Genomic DNA, 14,105 nt, shown 5'->3' with positions numbered 1-14,105 from the left:
ACGCTTCTCATAAAAAAGAGTTTGATTTCATTTTGAATGTTGTCATATGAAAATTACGCTATGTTATGGTACAATTAACAATAATAAATTTTTATCATGAAATTTTAATATAATATTGTTCACGATAGAATTTTGTTATTGCTATTATTCACCAAGAATTTTTTTTCATATATTAGATTAAATTTTATATTTTAAATTTTTTACATGAACAGCGTCAGATCAAACTAGAACGGAGTATTCTATTTTGATTTGTTGAAAGTTCAAGTTGTGTAATAACTTATAATTGGAACATTTTTTTTTGTCACTCACGAAATTCAAATTCGATCGAACAAAATTAATGTTTACAAAGGTCTAAGATTAGTTGTATCGAATTTTTTTATCCATCTTTCAAAGTTACTTTATCACATGTAATTATGCTAATTTAAGTTGAAGGATATTTCTTCATCACTATAGCTTATAATTGAGAAGTTTCATTAATTGGACCTAATAATTGATTAAATATCGAGATCAGACCCAAACTTAGAAAAATATCCAAAAATAGACTTGTGTACCATAATCGGACAAAAAATGCCCATATGAACAATATTTGAACTCATTTTCCTCTCTCTATCTCTCTCTCTCTCTCTCTCTCTCTCTCTCTCTCTCTCTCTCTCTCTCTCTCTCTCTCTCTCTATTTCGCTCGAAAACACTTTAAAAAAACACTCCTACGATATTGTACGACGACATACGATTCTGTACGAGCGGATACGATATAGTACGATGTAGGAAGAAGACGTACGATGGAGATGCTTCCAAGTGCATGTCTTTCTGTTATGTCCCCTACCACCACATTTCTCGCATTTTCGCCTTTAGATGGGTATCGATTAATCATTCTTCTTCCTTGTTTACTTTTCTTCGGTCGATGGGCTTGCTTCTTTTCAACTGGTTCCGCAACTTTCATGTTTTTTTATCTCATCTGGACATTCCACTGATCTTCATTGCCAACCGGATATATGGCTTCCTTGTACATTTCAATCCACGTCTCCTTCAAATAAAAGTCATTGCATAATGAGTACATGTCGACGCTTCAATGTTGGGCTGCTGCGATGGAATGCTCGCACAGGATATTCAATTGTTGTGGTAGTCCACAAGTGCATGTATTCGTCATAAGGTCTACATTGAAATTACCTCTTGCGTCTTTTACATGACATTCAAATAGACAAAGCATGTACGCATTGACGAACTGGGCCTTATTATTTAGCTGTGACAGATCATTTTGCCACGTTGGTGTCGATTTTGAGTTCAACTTCTGCGCTATCTCTTCTCGATCGAAAAACCAAGTTTGAAGTGTGAATCGAATAAACTCGAGCAACGTCGTAATGGGAAACGTTCTAGCATTCTTTGTTTTGTTGTTGTTGAAGCTTTCTGCGTTGTTGCTCGTTATTAGGTCGTACCTATATAAAAACAGCAACGTTTATATAATCAACAACATTGAAATTCATTACACAACAAGTTCTAGACTTTTACCGTTTTCCAGAAAAGAAAGCTCTGGCCCACCGATCGATACCAACTTCTTCGAGATACTTTGCCATCTCGACATCTTTCCGTCTCAACTATCTAAAATTAGCTTCGAATGTTGTTTTACTGAAGGCATAAGCAACATCGTAGAGTTCAAAGCGATAATGATCTGTGTTGAACTTGTGTTGGACATTCAGTTATAAATTATGGTAACATGCTCCGTGAGGGATACCAGGAAACACAACTTCGACACCATGTATAATGCTAACGTGTCTATCGGATATGAATGCCAAACTAAGTATATCTTCACCGATAGCTTCTCGCAATCTTCTCAAAAACCAAATCTAAGAAGCATGACACTTGCTATCTACAACTCCAAATGCAAGTTGATATAATTATGAGTTCGCATCGATTGCAATTGCGCAAAGCAACTGTCCGCCGTATTTTGTCTTTAGAAATGCACCATCCAATGATATGACCGGTCGACATGCTTTGAAGCCTCTACGACATGCTCTAATAGAAAAGAAAGCGTAATTGAATTTGTCACTATCTCGCACAAAGTCGGTTTACATCACAACATTCTTTTACTTCAACATGTACAGCCAATACGGTAACTTCTGATAGGATTATTCCAGTGTACCCCGCACGTACCCAATAGCTTTCTCTTTGGATCTCCAAGCTTTCAAATACGATATGTTTACACCCCATCTTGTCTTCACTTCTTCCCTGACGTTATGCGCCGAATACTCCATCATAGAGCTAATTGAGTACTAGTCTTTAAATACATGACCGATGACCCATGGTGCAGCTCCTCGATGACCCTCTATTCGACCAACACGCTCACATGAGTGTTTACCCTCGTACGACGTAATCTCTTACATATCATACCACTGCACAACACCCCTCAACATCCACATACATTTCTCATCTTTGCATAGAACATACCATCTCTTTTTCGAAGAAGATTTCACTCTAAATTCGAAATTACGTTTCAACGCGTACATGTGGATATGTTTCTTCAATTCATGCTTGTTTTCAAACTGCTGCCTAGTATATATTTCTTCTGAGCTACCTGTTACTTTCAAAGGTTAGTTAAACAATAACTTAGCATATTTTACTTGAAAATTTAAATCCACTTGAGATCTAAATTACATGTAGAAGAATGATTGGGATAATGACTCGGTTCTTCCTTCACAACATCATTGGCGGTGAACTCGGGTGCTTTTCATGAATAAGGAACGATTGGTAATCCGATCATTGGAGGCTCACACTGAAAATGATCTGATGGTTCAAAGTGACCCGTTGATGCTGTAAAAGTGTCCACAAAATCATCATATTCTTCCAGATTAGCGAATTCTTCAAATTCTTCACATTTACCATTTTTATCTCCATCATCTTCGTCACTATTGTCTTCATCATCTTCGCCACCTTTGTGTTCATCACTTTCGTCACTATTGTGTTCATCATATTCGTCACTATTGTGATTACAATCGCTATCACGAATGTACACTTCGTCACCGTCTTCGGCACCCTTGTACTCGTTAAACAAGTCATCGTCACAGCCACCGTCTTCGTTATCAATTATAGGATCATTTTTTCGATCCTCGATAACAAGAGTATTCCGTCTCTTCTTCGGTTCATTGCGAGACACCTTTCCAACTTCCACATCTTTCCCTTTACATACTTCTCGATACGCAATAGGCGCAATGATCTGTTTCGGTACCAAACTTACGCAAAATGGAAATCTATTACGATATATGTGCTTCATAAAATACGAAACGTCACCATTGTCCTACAAAACAACAGGAGCTATCAGAATTATACCCATTGTGTATGAGACTTCGAGTTTTAAGTCGAACGCGAATCTGTCTAACTCTAGCTTCTCGTATATAAAATCCACTAACTCCGTGTACGTTTATCTCTTTTGAAACTACGAATGCACTCGTATCTGCATTGGTGAACCTCCATAGGTGTTCTTCATTCTCTCAAGTGCCGTTAACCATGATAAAAACTGCAAAAAACAGCTAAACTATGCAAAATTAGCTTATCCATCGTCCAGCATCGTACAGAATCGTACAACATCGTACAAACCATAATTTTTTTTTTCAAATTTCATCGTACAAAAAAGTTAAATCTCATCCTACCATATCGTGTACCATCGTACCAAAAAGTTAAAACCCATATTTTTTACTATGTTTTTCAGATCTGATCGATTTTTATCATTACATTCTATCATATACAATCAAAAGTTATTTAAAATGATTAAGTTAGTAATCTTACCCATGATTCCTTGAAACTCACTTAAGTAGAAAGGATTTGAGAGATGGAGAGAAAATTGAAGTGTTAAAATGAATTATTTTTTTTAGTGGATGAGGTATAGAGAATCAGAAGGGTATTTTTGTCCGATTATGGTATAAAAGTCCATTTTTGGATATTTTTTAAAGTTAGGGTCTAATCTTGATATTTAATCAACTATTAAGCCCACTTAATAAAATTTCTCTTATAATTTTGACTGCATGGCATTTTATAATATATAATCTATGTTTTGCTTGTAAATTAGAAATCCATTTATTATTTGTAATCCATTTTATAATAGAACTTGTAATGTATTTTTCCATAAGAACCCTATAGCACATATTCATAATTTTATTTTACAAAGTTGCTTAGATATAAGAGTGGTGGATAATTGTACTTGTAAGAAGATGAAGAAGAGGGCCTCTCTTTTTTCTCTCTCTAAAAACTAGGGTTTTCTCCTAAACTTCTACGCCTTCATTGAAGCAGTCGCCGCCAGCCCCCAGGATGCTGCTCGCCGGCGTGCTCTCAGCCCCGGCATCGGTCCTGGGGGGAGCCCTGCCCTTAGGGCATTCGACGCCAACTCCGGTCAACCGTCTCCTTCCCCTCTTCGCTCCGTTCTTGTTCTTGGTGCTACCCCGCGACGTTTTTCTCCGATCTGAGAGCCTGCTCCTCCGGCCGTCCTCGTGTGGTCTTGCTCGGGTGCTCCTCCCGGTCTTGGTTTTTGCAGTTCTCGAGAGCGATTGAAGAGCCTTTCCAGGAGATCTCCGGTGCCCCGAATCCTCACCGATCTCGGTGGCTTGGGTGTTGACAAGCTACCAAGATGCAACAAAGGTTTCTGCTCCTTTACGCCCCACTCGCCCTCGTCGTAAGCCACCCTCGCCGGCGAAGGTTCTCCAAGCCGGAGATCTTCTACGGTCGACGTCCCCGGCACCGGTTCTGCACCGACGGTGTGGACCAGCGTTTTTCGGAGGTGCACAACGAATCCCACCCTCTCGTGTGTAGATCCGAAGCTCCGACGTGGTCTCGTCGACCCTGATCCTTCTGGTCCCTCTCGGATGGAATCGGTGGAGGTGCTCCGTGCCACAGGTTCGAGCCATCGAAGCCTGATGCCGAGTGACAGATGTGGCTCGTCGACATTCGCGACGCGGCCGTGCTCGCTGCAGATCTTGGGTGCGGGTGTTGGCCTTTTTTTAGTTTGTTTTAGTTTTAGTTTGTTTGATTTTTGGTGTTGGCATGAACCTATCCTTTTATTGTTATGCTTCGTTTTTTTTTTTACTCGGATTAGCCGTAGTTCCCTTTCCCGTAGTGGATTTCCTGTTAGATTTTGATCTGTGCAGATTGAAGAACCATCTTATTCGTGGCTATCGGACCGAGGTTGGTTGGATTTTTCCATCGCCAATTTTTGGGTTTTTGAACGAGCCTCTTGTGTGCTCTATTTATGCTTGTAATCCTTCCCGTGGTCGAAAGTTTGCACATACATAATTCTACCGGAACTTAGTGTTAGATTCATTTCGATTTAGATCTTGGTGATCCATGTGCTAATGTGTTTTTATTCTGTATTTATGAGTTTTTTTATCCAATTTTAAAAGAAAATCCGTTTTATTAAAAAAAAAAAAGAGAGGATGAAGAAGTTGATGTCACGTGCATGAGAAGCGAGTGGGTTATATTCCCGGGTCATTTGGAAGTTGAGAAGCGTAATGGACTTTTTTAGGGCCGTTCTAGTGATTCAAATCTTGTTGTCCCTCACTATACTCTTTTTTTTTTTTTTTTTTTTTTTTTTTTTTTTTTTTTTTTTTTTTTTGCGAATTCCTTACTATACTTCTTATTGTCATTTGTAGTTGGCTCTATTTGCCTTTTGACTTCCACGCATTTCACGGTCAGGATGTCATTTACCATATTTTGCAAAATCGTCTGATCAATTAAACGAGCTCATTCTTCCATGTCAACCAAACGAATCCTATTTTCTAAAATTCAAAATTTTCATTAACTTTATTTTAAAAAAGACAGTAATGTAATAAATGGTAGCTTATAAGACTCTCTTTTTCAAGAAAAAAAAACCTATAATACTTTGGAAAGTGTATAAAGTCGAATTCTACTTTGGAAAAAAAATGTCATTGCTTAAACCAATCAAGTAAATGCTACTGATGAAAAATGCATAACAATACATTTCCTTTTTCTTTTCTTCATAACTTTGCCTTCTCTTATTTAATGGCAAACAAAGAATAATTTTGATCTTATAAAGCTTCTGCTTTGCTTCTTGATAAGTTTTTTTTCTTTTATAACCATTGTTAAATGAAGATATTTTTGAAAATTGAACTGACACATACAAATAGAAATATATTTTAATAAAATTAAATTCCCGTCCGAAAAAAAAAAACCTTACAAAATAATATAGCGTCACTCAAACTAATTCTTTGAATATTTATTAGACAAAATAAGTTATTTCGTTGAGGTCCATAGCATCAAAAAAACCTTACAAAATAATATAGCGTCACTCAAGCCCCGAACCAACAAAATGATAAAGTCGAACACTTGTTTAAACTGTTCGACAAAATCGCCAAGAGAGGAATTTTCCCATATCAGATCAGTTACACCACTATCATCTTGTCGCTGTGCATGCTCAGCAAGGTCGAGAAGGCGATAAATTTTTCCCACTAGTTCTTTCTTCGTCGTCCAAGCCTCCATTGTATGTTTTGTGTAAATAGCTGAGAGAGAGAGATCTTTTAGATGTTAAAAAATAAGACTATTGTAGGAATTGTGAAAAATTATTTAGTCAAACGTAAAAAAAAGTCAAAATATGGTATAAATTAGTTACATAAATGATTTTCAAGGCATACATTAGTCATAAATAATAAATTAAAGATACAAATATAACGTTTTTGAAATAAAAAAAATAAAGATGCAATATTTCATGTATGTTATATATAATAATCTAGCATATAAATGAGGGCAGATTAAAGTAATCCAAGTGACATGGATGAGGATTTGTCTTGTCCAAAACAGTCTTACGGATATCACAAAACTAAACTATCGTTTCACTGGAAAACAACTATGACCTATAGGCCATAGATATATAATTCTAAGCATATTCTTTTCTTAGCTTGATGACAAGTTTTGCATAATTCGATAAAAGAAAAATAAAAACAAAACAAACAAAGTGAGTAAGGTATAAACCCCCAAACATCTAGTTCTATTATTTGATCTTTACAATTTTTTTTTAATAAATATTCCATATAATGAAGTATATGAAAAGTATGAAAAAAAAGGAAAAGGAAAAGAAAAAGAAAGAAAGTAAAAGGTATAAAGAGGCAAACTAAATTTTAGCGGAAACATATATTTTTTGTCATACGCTATGATATTCTTAGAAAGATATAAATCAAAAGGAAATAATCCATGAAGTAAGAACATAATACCCAAACCTTATCTCTAATTAAGCATTAGATTAAATATTGTTCTTTAGGAAATATTCAAGAGTTCCATTAACCTTTAGGTTCTTTATTTAATTCTACTTATCATAAGGTCCATAGGATGTGAGCTAGTGACCCCTTTGACTTCTTTCAAACGAAAAAAATAAATAAAAACAGGAAGGGAACTAAAAACAAAATCCGGAAATCCCAAAAAAAAAAAAACTTATAATAAACTTTATTTTTAAGAAATATATATAACCATCCACCATAATAATGTCACTTGATAATACATCTCATTTTATTCCATGCAAATTGCAAACGCACACAGACTTCACTCCTCAAAATCTATTTTAAACCATTATTACAATTTTTCCGTTTACTTATTTATTGCTTGAGAGCTAGAAGAAAAAGAAGCCAAACAGTAAAAATAGACATCTCAAAGGCTGAGAAACAGAGAGAAGAGAGAAGAGAGTGAGAGAGAGAGAGAGCAAATAATTTCCACTCTCTTTACACACGCAATACGCACTGATTTCTTCACCAGATTTCCATTTCTCTCATCACCACCGTCAAAACCAAAGCTCGGCTTCCTCTTCTCACGGCGATCAACGCTACGCAATGCGCCACGTGTCAAACACCTAGATCCCCGGCAGTGTTCCGATCTCGCGCCGTTTCGGAGCCCGACCCGATCTCCCGGAAACGTTTCGAGTTTCGACTCAGGCTAGTCGCTCGTCATTTTCACGGCGGCTCCGATGAACTCGGAGTCGCACGAACTCGCTCGCTCTGGATCGGAAACGGTTTCAGCTTCTTAGGTCACTCGATCACCGACGGCGTTTAGCTTCCGATGAATCCTCTGTGCTGCATTGCGCCGGTATCGATCGACCGCGACCGTACTCACTCGATCGCCGCCGCGTCGGCTGCGAGATCTCCGGCGACTCACTGCCACTCCGGCCTCGAAGCCGCTGCCGCGGCGGCGATCCGGAGCGTGAGCTACAACAGCAGCTTGAAGACGCCGGTTCTCTCGGCGCAAGCCTCCTCGGCCGGGACCGAGGCGGAGAGGCCAGAGGCGGCGGAGGATCCGGCGGCGTTCGGCGGCGGGGTGGCCGGAATACTCTACAAGTGGGTGAACTACGGGAAGGGATGGAGAGCGAGGTGGTTCGCGCTGGAGGACGGAGTTTTGTCGTATTACAAGGTCCACGGACCGGACAAGATTGTGATGAGCCCAGGCAGAGAGAAGAGCGTACGAGTCATCGGAGAAGACTCGATTCGCTACATAAGGAAGGCTAACTGGAGCTCATTCGCCGGTGCCGTCACTGCCGCCGGAAGCAACAACAACAACCGCCTTGTTCGAGCCTCAAGGCCCTTCGGCGAAGTGCATTTGAAGGTATTTGGTTGCTTTTTTAAGTCTGAGGCTTTGTGATGTGAGATTAGTTTCAGGACGTTGCTGCACTAGGGTAAAGTTTGTGTCTGTATTTTGATTTGTGTGGAGATCAAGGGTTGGACTTTCTGAATATGAAGTAAAGAAGAATCTACTTCAGCCAAAATGGGAACCGGATACTTACGAATCGTTTCTGATTCAATATATTGTATTCATAGAATGTTGTATTATATATTGTTTTTAGAAATTGGTGCAAGATCTGCTTGGGTTTCTGTTGGTTGGTGATATAAAAACATCTCTTTCTATGTGTTATGGAATAAATTATGTGCTGGTTAAGGTTTAAAACTTTCCGAAAATGAAGTGGGTTAGTAGTTTGGTTGCTCAGGTTTCATCAGTACGAGGAAGCAAATCGGATGACAAAAGGCTCTCGATATTCACTGGCACAAAGACCCTTCATCTCCGGTGTTCGTCCCGAGAGGACAGAGCCGTGTGGATTGAAGCGCTGCTGGCTTCCAAAGACCTTTTCCCTCGGGTGTTAACGAGCAGCGATTTTGGGGCTTCAGAAGATATCGTCATATCAACTGAAAAGCTGAGGCTGAGATTGCAGCAGGAGGGCATAGGAGACACGATCATCAAGGAATGCGAGTCGATCGTGCTCTCCGAGACCTCGGAGCTGCAAAACCGAATGAAAGCTCTTCAGCACAAACATGTTCTGTTGCTGGACACTCTAAGACAATTGGAGGTATGATTCTTTCTTTGTTCTCCGTTCTAGATTTCTGATTTTGAAAAAAAAATGAAAAGAAAAAGAAATTTACTCTCTTTTGTTGTCGCTGAAATTTGACTGGCAGACGGAGAAAATAGAGCTGGAAACTACTGTTGTCGACGAAACAAAGGAACGTGAATCATACTGCGTTGGACAAGGGAATCGAAGGTTTAGTGGTTAGTTTCACGTGATTTACTGGACAAGTTTTTTGGTTGATATTCCTTTTTTCAATATTTTTGTCTTTTTTGTGTGTGTGTGTGTGTGTGTGACAATCTTATGTTTTTGCTTGATGTTGCAGATTTTTATTCGGTCATGTCAGAGGGTAGTGTGTCTGATTCCGATGGAGATAACGAAAGTCAAGACGGAGGTGATATCGAATCAGATGACGATAGCGGAGCTTACTTTGATACGAATGACTTTCTGTCTTCGGATTCTTTGAGAAGTGCCTCTTATAGGAGCAGGGAAGGCGCTGGAAATGGCTGTATATTTGAAAGGGACACTTTCTTCTCCGATCGCTCGTGTGGGATTGAGAAGGAGATCAGGATGGTCGAATATCCTTACGTGAAAAGACGGGATAATCTGCCGGAACCAAAGGAAAAAGATAAGCCAGTTGGGCTTTGGTCAATTATCAAGGACAACATTGGGAAGGACTTATCCGGAGTTTGCCTTCCAGTCTATTTTAATGAGCCACTCTCATCATTGCAGAAGTGTTTTGAAGATCTTGAGTATTCGTACTTGGTTGATCGAGCCCTAGCTTGGGGAAAACAGGTAAAGCCTTTAGCTCTGATGTCTTGCAAATTCAATTTTGAAATGTGATTTCGTAGTTAAAGTTTAGATGCCAGGAACTCTAGTGGGTGATATACTATTTGAGTTTTGGTGAGCCGAATGGGTTTGTTTGGGCCCGAAAAGTCGGTGGGTGACAATCCGATATTCATGAGACATAGTGATTATTTCCCCTTTTATGTATTCGCGGAAATCGTAACTGAATTTTCGACATAATGAATTTATCTTCTCTACCTGGTTTTTGTTTTTGTTTATTTTCCATCTTGGGTTTTCCACTTCTATATCTGTGTTCTTGTTTTTTCGTATTTTACTAATTTATTGTCATCGATTTATAATGTGTTGCATACTTGTAAAGGTGTATCATACTTTCTGCTTCGAGTCTGTCAATGATGAACAATAATTATGATGTTGTGTGTTTGCAGGGAAATGAACTAATGAGAATTCTAAATGTCGCGGCCTTCGCTGTGTCTAGTTATGCCTCAACAGAGGGCCGGCAGTGCAAACCCTTTAATCCTCTCCTTGGAGAGACATACGAGGCTGACTACCCGGATAAAGGACTCCGATTCTTCTCCGAAAAAGTAACACATTTCTTTCTTTAGCCTCAAAATCTGATATTATTTTGTAAATTGGCATTTTCAGCCTGTTAATATAAGATTCTTGTTTTAAAAAAAAAAAAACTGATATTATTGGTTTGAAGTCCAATTTCTCAAGAAGAATTACTTCATATTTTTCATGTTCAGTGACTGGATCATTTTGTCTTTCTATTCTGACGAGCAACTTTCTTTCAGGTGAGTCACCACCCCATGGTCGTAGCTTGTCACTGCGAAGGACAGGGCTGGAAATTCTGGGCGGACTCAAATCTCAAAGGCAAGTTTTGGGGACGTTCTATTCAGCTCGATCCCGTGGGTGTCCTCACGCTTCAGTTCGAGGGTGGCGAGACATTTGAGTGGAGCAAGGTCACCACTTCGATATACAACATCATACTAGGAAAAATCTACTGCGATCACTACGGCACTATGCGAATCAAAGGGAACGGAACTTACTCTTGCAAGCTCAAGTTCAAGGAACAATCTATCATCGATCGGAACCCACATCAGGTTAGTTTTATACTAAACCCGGAAGTTCATTTTTCGTAAAAAGAATCCCCATTTTATTTTAATCTATGATGCTTGGTTACTTCATTTTGCTCTTATTGATTAGGGTTTATTAGGATATTGAGCCGGGTATTTTAAAAGTAGAGCGTAATCTAGAGGGAGATATTGACATACCTCTCGAATTTATGTTTGTGTAACTGTCGATTCAATGATCAATAAAAAGTATTTGTATGTGCTCTTGACGAGTAATTTTCTGTCGGGTCACTCGTTGTTCGTTATCAGGTTCATGGATTTGTGCAAGACAACAAGACCGGGGAAAAGGTGGCGATGCTTGTGGGCAAGTGGGACGAGGCGATGTACTACGTGCTTGGAGATCCCACCACAAAGCCCAAAGGCTACGACCCGATGACCGAAGCCGTGTTACTGTGGGAGAGGGACAAATACACAGCCAAGACTCGATACAATCTGTCCCCGTTTGCGATATCGCTGAACGAACTCACGCCGGGGCTGCCCGAGAATCTTCCTCCGACAGACTCGCGGTTGAGACCCGACCAAAGACACCTCGAGAACGGAGAGTACGAGTCGGCCAACGCCGAGAAGCTAAGGCTCGAGCAGTTACAACGCCAGGTAAAGCAGTGTGCAAAACATGCTAGTTCTAGTTATTTTTATCAAATATTTAGCGATATAAGCCACAAAAACATAAGCATTTGCATTTTAGCCAACGTTTTGTAAATTTTTCGTAAATAGCAATAAATGTTTCGTAAATAGTAAAAAAGATGACGTAACCAAACATTATTTACATATATTTACTAGAAATTTACTCTATGTAAATAGATTTACGTGACTATTTACAAAAAATTAACGAAACTTGGCTATTTAAATTTTTTTAACGTTTCATATGTCTAGATAGCCACTGGACCCTATTTTTATCATATATCCGGAAACAAATAAAACATTTCAAATGAAAAACCACCCCTAAATTGAAATGGCTTGGTTTTAAAATTGAATAAGGAGGACTGAGCTGATTCATTTACAAGCAAATAGACAATTATTGTTGCGTTGCTTTCACAGAAGAAGAAACTTGTTTGAGATATTGACTTTTACCCGGATACAGGCAAGGAAGTTGCAAGAAAGAGGATGGCAACCGAGATGGTTTGAGAAAGACGAGGAGGGTTGTTATCGGTACAAAGGCGGGTACTGGGAAATGAGAGACCATAAGAACTGGGACGGGATTCCCGACATATTTGGGCAGATAAGCAACGACTTTCCTTCATGCTCAAGCGATGATTAAGAACAGCACTATACTCCAGATTTCACTAAAGATGGATAATTTTGAGGGCACAAGACAAAAATGTGTGAGTTTTTCAAGTAGACATTTTTAGGAGTTCTTTTCTCCCGTAACATCTTTTATGCAGATGTTTTATCTGTGTAAAATTCCTAAAAATGTCTTTTTGAAAAAGTGCATAATTTTGTTCTTTTGCCGTTAGAGGACTCTTTTTATTACTTCACGTGAGTTTAGATTAGGAAAAGTTACTGTGAAAAAAAAAGGACTCCAAATGTTTTAATTTGTACTTATTAGCGGTTCCTCTCTGTCACACGTTCTTTTTATTATAAAAAAATTGGCCATATAAGCCTTACAAACGTTGGCAATTGTGTTTTAGTCAACATTTGGTTAATTATTCGTTAATAGTCAATACGCTTACGTGGTATAATATTAATTGAATTTTTTTTACTTACTCATTTGCCCTTATTAATTCGCCTTCATTATATTAGAGGCAGTTTTTTTTTTTTTAAATTTGAAATAAACCGAAAGGGTAAGTAGTTATTTGGACGCGTGTTGGCTCATTTAATATCGGTTTTTTATATTCGGAATAAACTGTTTTGGAAAGCAGTTATTGCATTTCTTGATTTGTTAGACGTGTGTATTTGAAATTTAAGCGGTTGAAAATAGAAAATTTGTTTCTATTTTTGTAGCAGAATAATATATACACCATATTTCAATATAATTAACATTTATTATCTTTATTTTCATTCATCTGAAAAATTATTCTTCATTTTCGCTCATTGAATCTGGTAAGAATCTCTGTTCGCATAATTTTCACGTTATCTGATGTTAATTGATTTGTCAGCTTATTTACAATACAAATAAAATGTAAATAAATTTTGTATTTACTGTCTATTAACAGGATTCCAGTAAATAGCGTGTATTTTTCTCAGAAATTTGATTGTTAGAAGCAAAAACAGACTTTCTGCAGATTGTAAATGAACCAGTATATTTAATATGACATCAATTTACATATAAATGAATCAATTTACAATTTATAATTTACATGACTCTTATTTACAACTCAAATACGCACAAAAAAAAAAAAAAAAACTTTCCTTTTGTATTCTTTCTTATTGGATCTAAAAACCAGAGCATTCATCCATTTTTTCCAATCTTTTATTTCTCCGAATCGATGGAGGAGAGGTATCGCGAGGACGTTCGGGATGGTGTTGGTGGCCGCGCGCAGAAGAGAAGAAGGAGAAGAAGACGGCGGCGCTCGGTCTCTGCGGGATGGCGCGCGCGAGGAAGAGAAGCTCGGGCTCGGGCTCGGGCTGGTGGCCGGGCGCAGAAGAGAAGAAGGAGAAGAAGACGATGTTTGGTCCGAACGCAGAAGAGAAGAAGGATAAGAAGGAGAAGAAGATTGCGTGTATCTGTGGTTTAATTACGGCATATATTGCTTTTAATGATTTTAATTTTCGTGAGATTAATGGGCGGGAACAATTGGGAAGCTATTTTGGTATTTTTATATATGTAAATAAATTGGGCTGGCTATTAACCCGAAATTAACAGAATGTTGGCAAAATCCAAATCTGTTTAAATAAGGGAGGCTATTTAGCTATATTAC

The 14,105-nt window shown here is 38.3% G+C and overlaps 1 protein-coding gene across 1 annotated transcript; it reads left to right on the top strand.

The window, feature by feature from the left end:
- The first annotated feature begins 7,513 nt into the window (after positions 1–7,513).
- ORP1D (OSBP(oxysterol binding protein)-related protein 1D) lies at positions 7,514–12,879 on the top strand. Its single transcript, XM_089608904.1, has 8 exons — positions 7,514–8,580; positions 8,960–9,316; positions 9,423–9,513; positions 9,636–10,105; positions 10,543–10,698; positions 10,909–11,217; positions 11,497–11,841; positions 12,329–12,879. The coding sequence occupies exons 1-8, from the start codon at positions 8,041–8,043 to the stop codon at positions 12,503–12,505; spliced, it is 2,445 nt and encodes an 814-aa protein (XP_089465030.1). The 5' UTR covers positions 7,514–8,040; the 3' UTR covers positions 12,506–12,879.
- Positions 12,880–14,105: the final 1,226 nt, after the last annotated feature.

Source organism: Urtica dioica, chromosome 3 (assembly GCF_054948205.1).
Source record: "Urtica dioica subsp. dioica isolate 48M chromosome 3, U.dioica_male_clone48M_v1_H2, whole genome shotgun sequence".
NCBI classification, from domain to species: Eukaryota; Viridiplantae; Streptophyta; class Magnoliopsida; order Rosales; family Urticaceae; genus Urtica; species Urtica dioica.
The sequence above is the reverse complement of the archived record's forward strand: the minus strand, read 5'-3'. Positions and strand labels throughout refer to the sequence as shown.

Bases quoted from the DNA above. Each gene is read 5' to 3' on its own strand.
- ORP1D (XM_089608904.1), top strand. From the start codon at position 8,041: ATGAATCCTCTGTGCTGCATTGCGCCGGTATCGATCGACCGCGACCGT. The intron at 10,106-10,542 runs GTAAAGCCTTTA...GTGTGTTTGCAG, and splicing joins CCCTAGCTTGGGGAAAACAG to GGAAATGAACTAATGAGAAT. The intron at 11,218-11,496 runs GTTAGTTTTATA...GTTCGTTATCAG, and splicing joins TCGATCGGAACCCACATCAG to GTTCATGGATTTGTGCAAGA.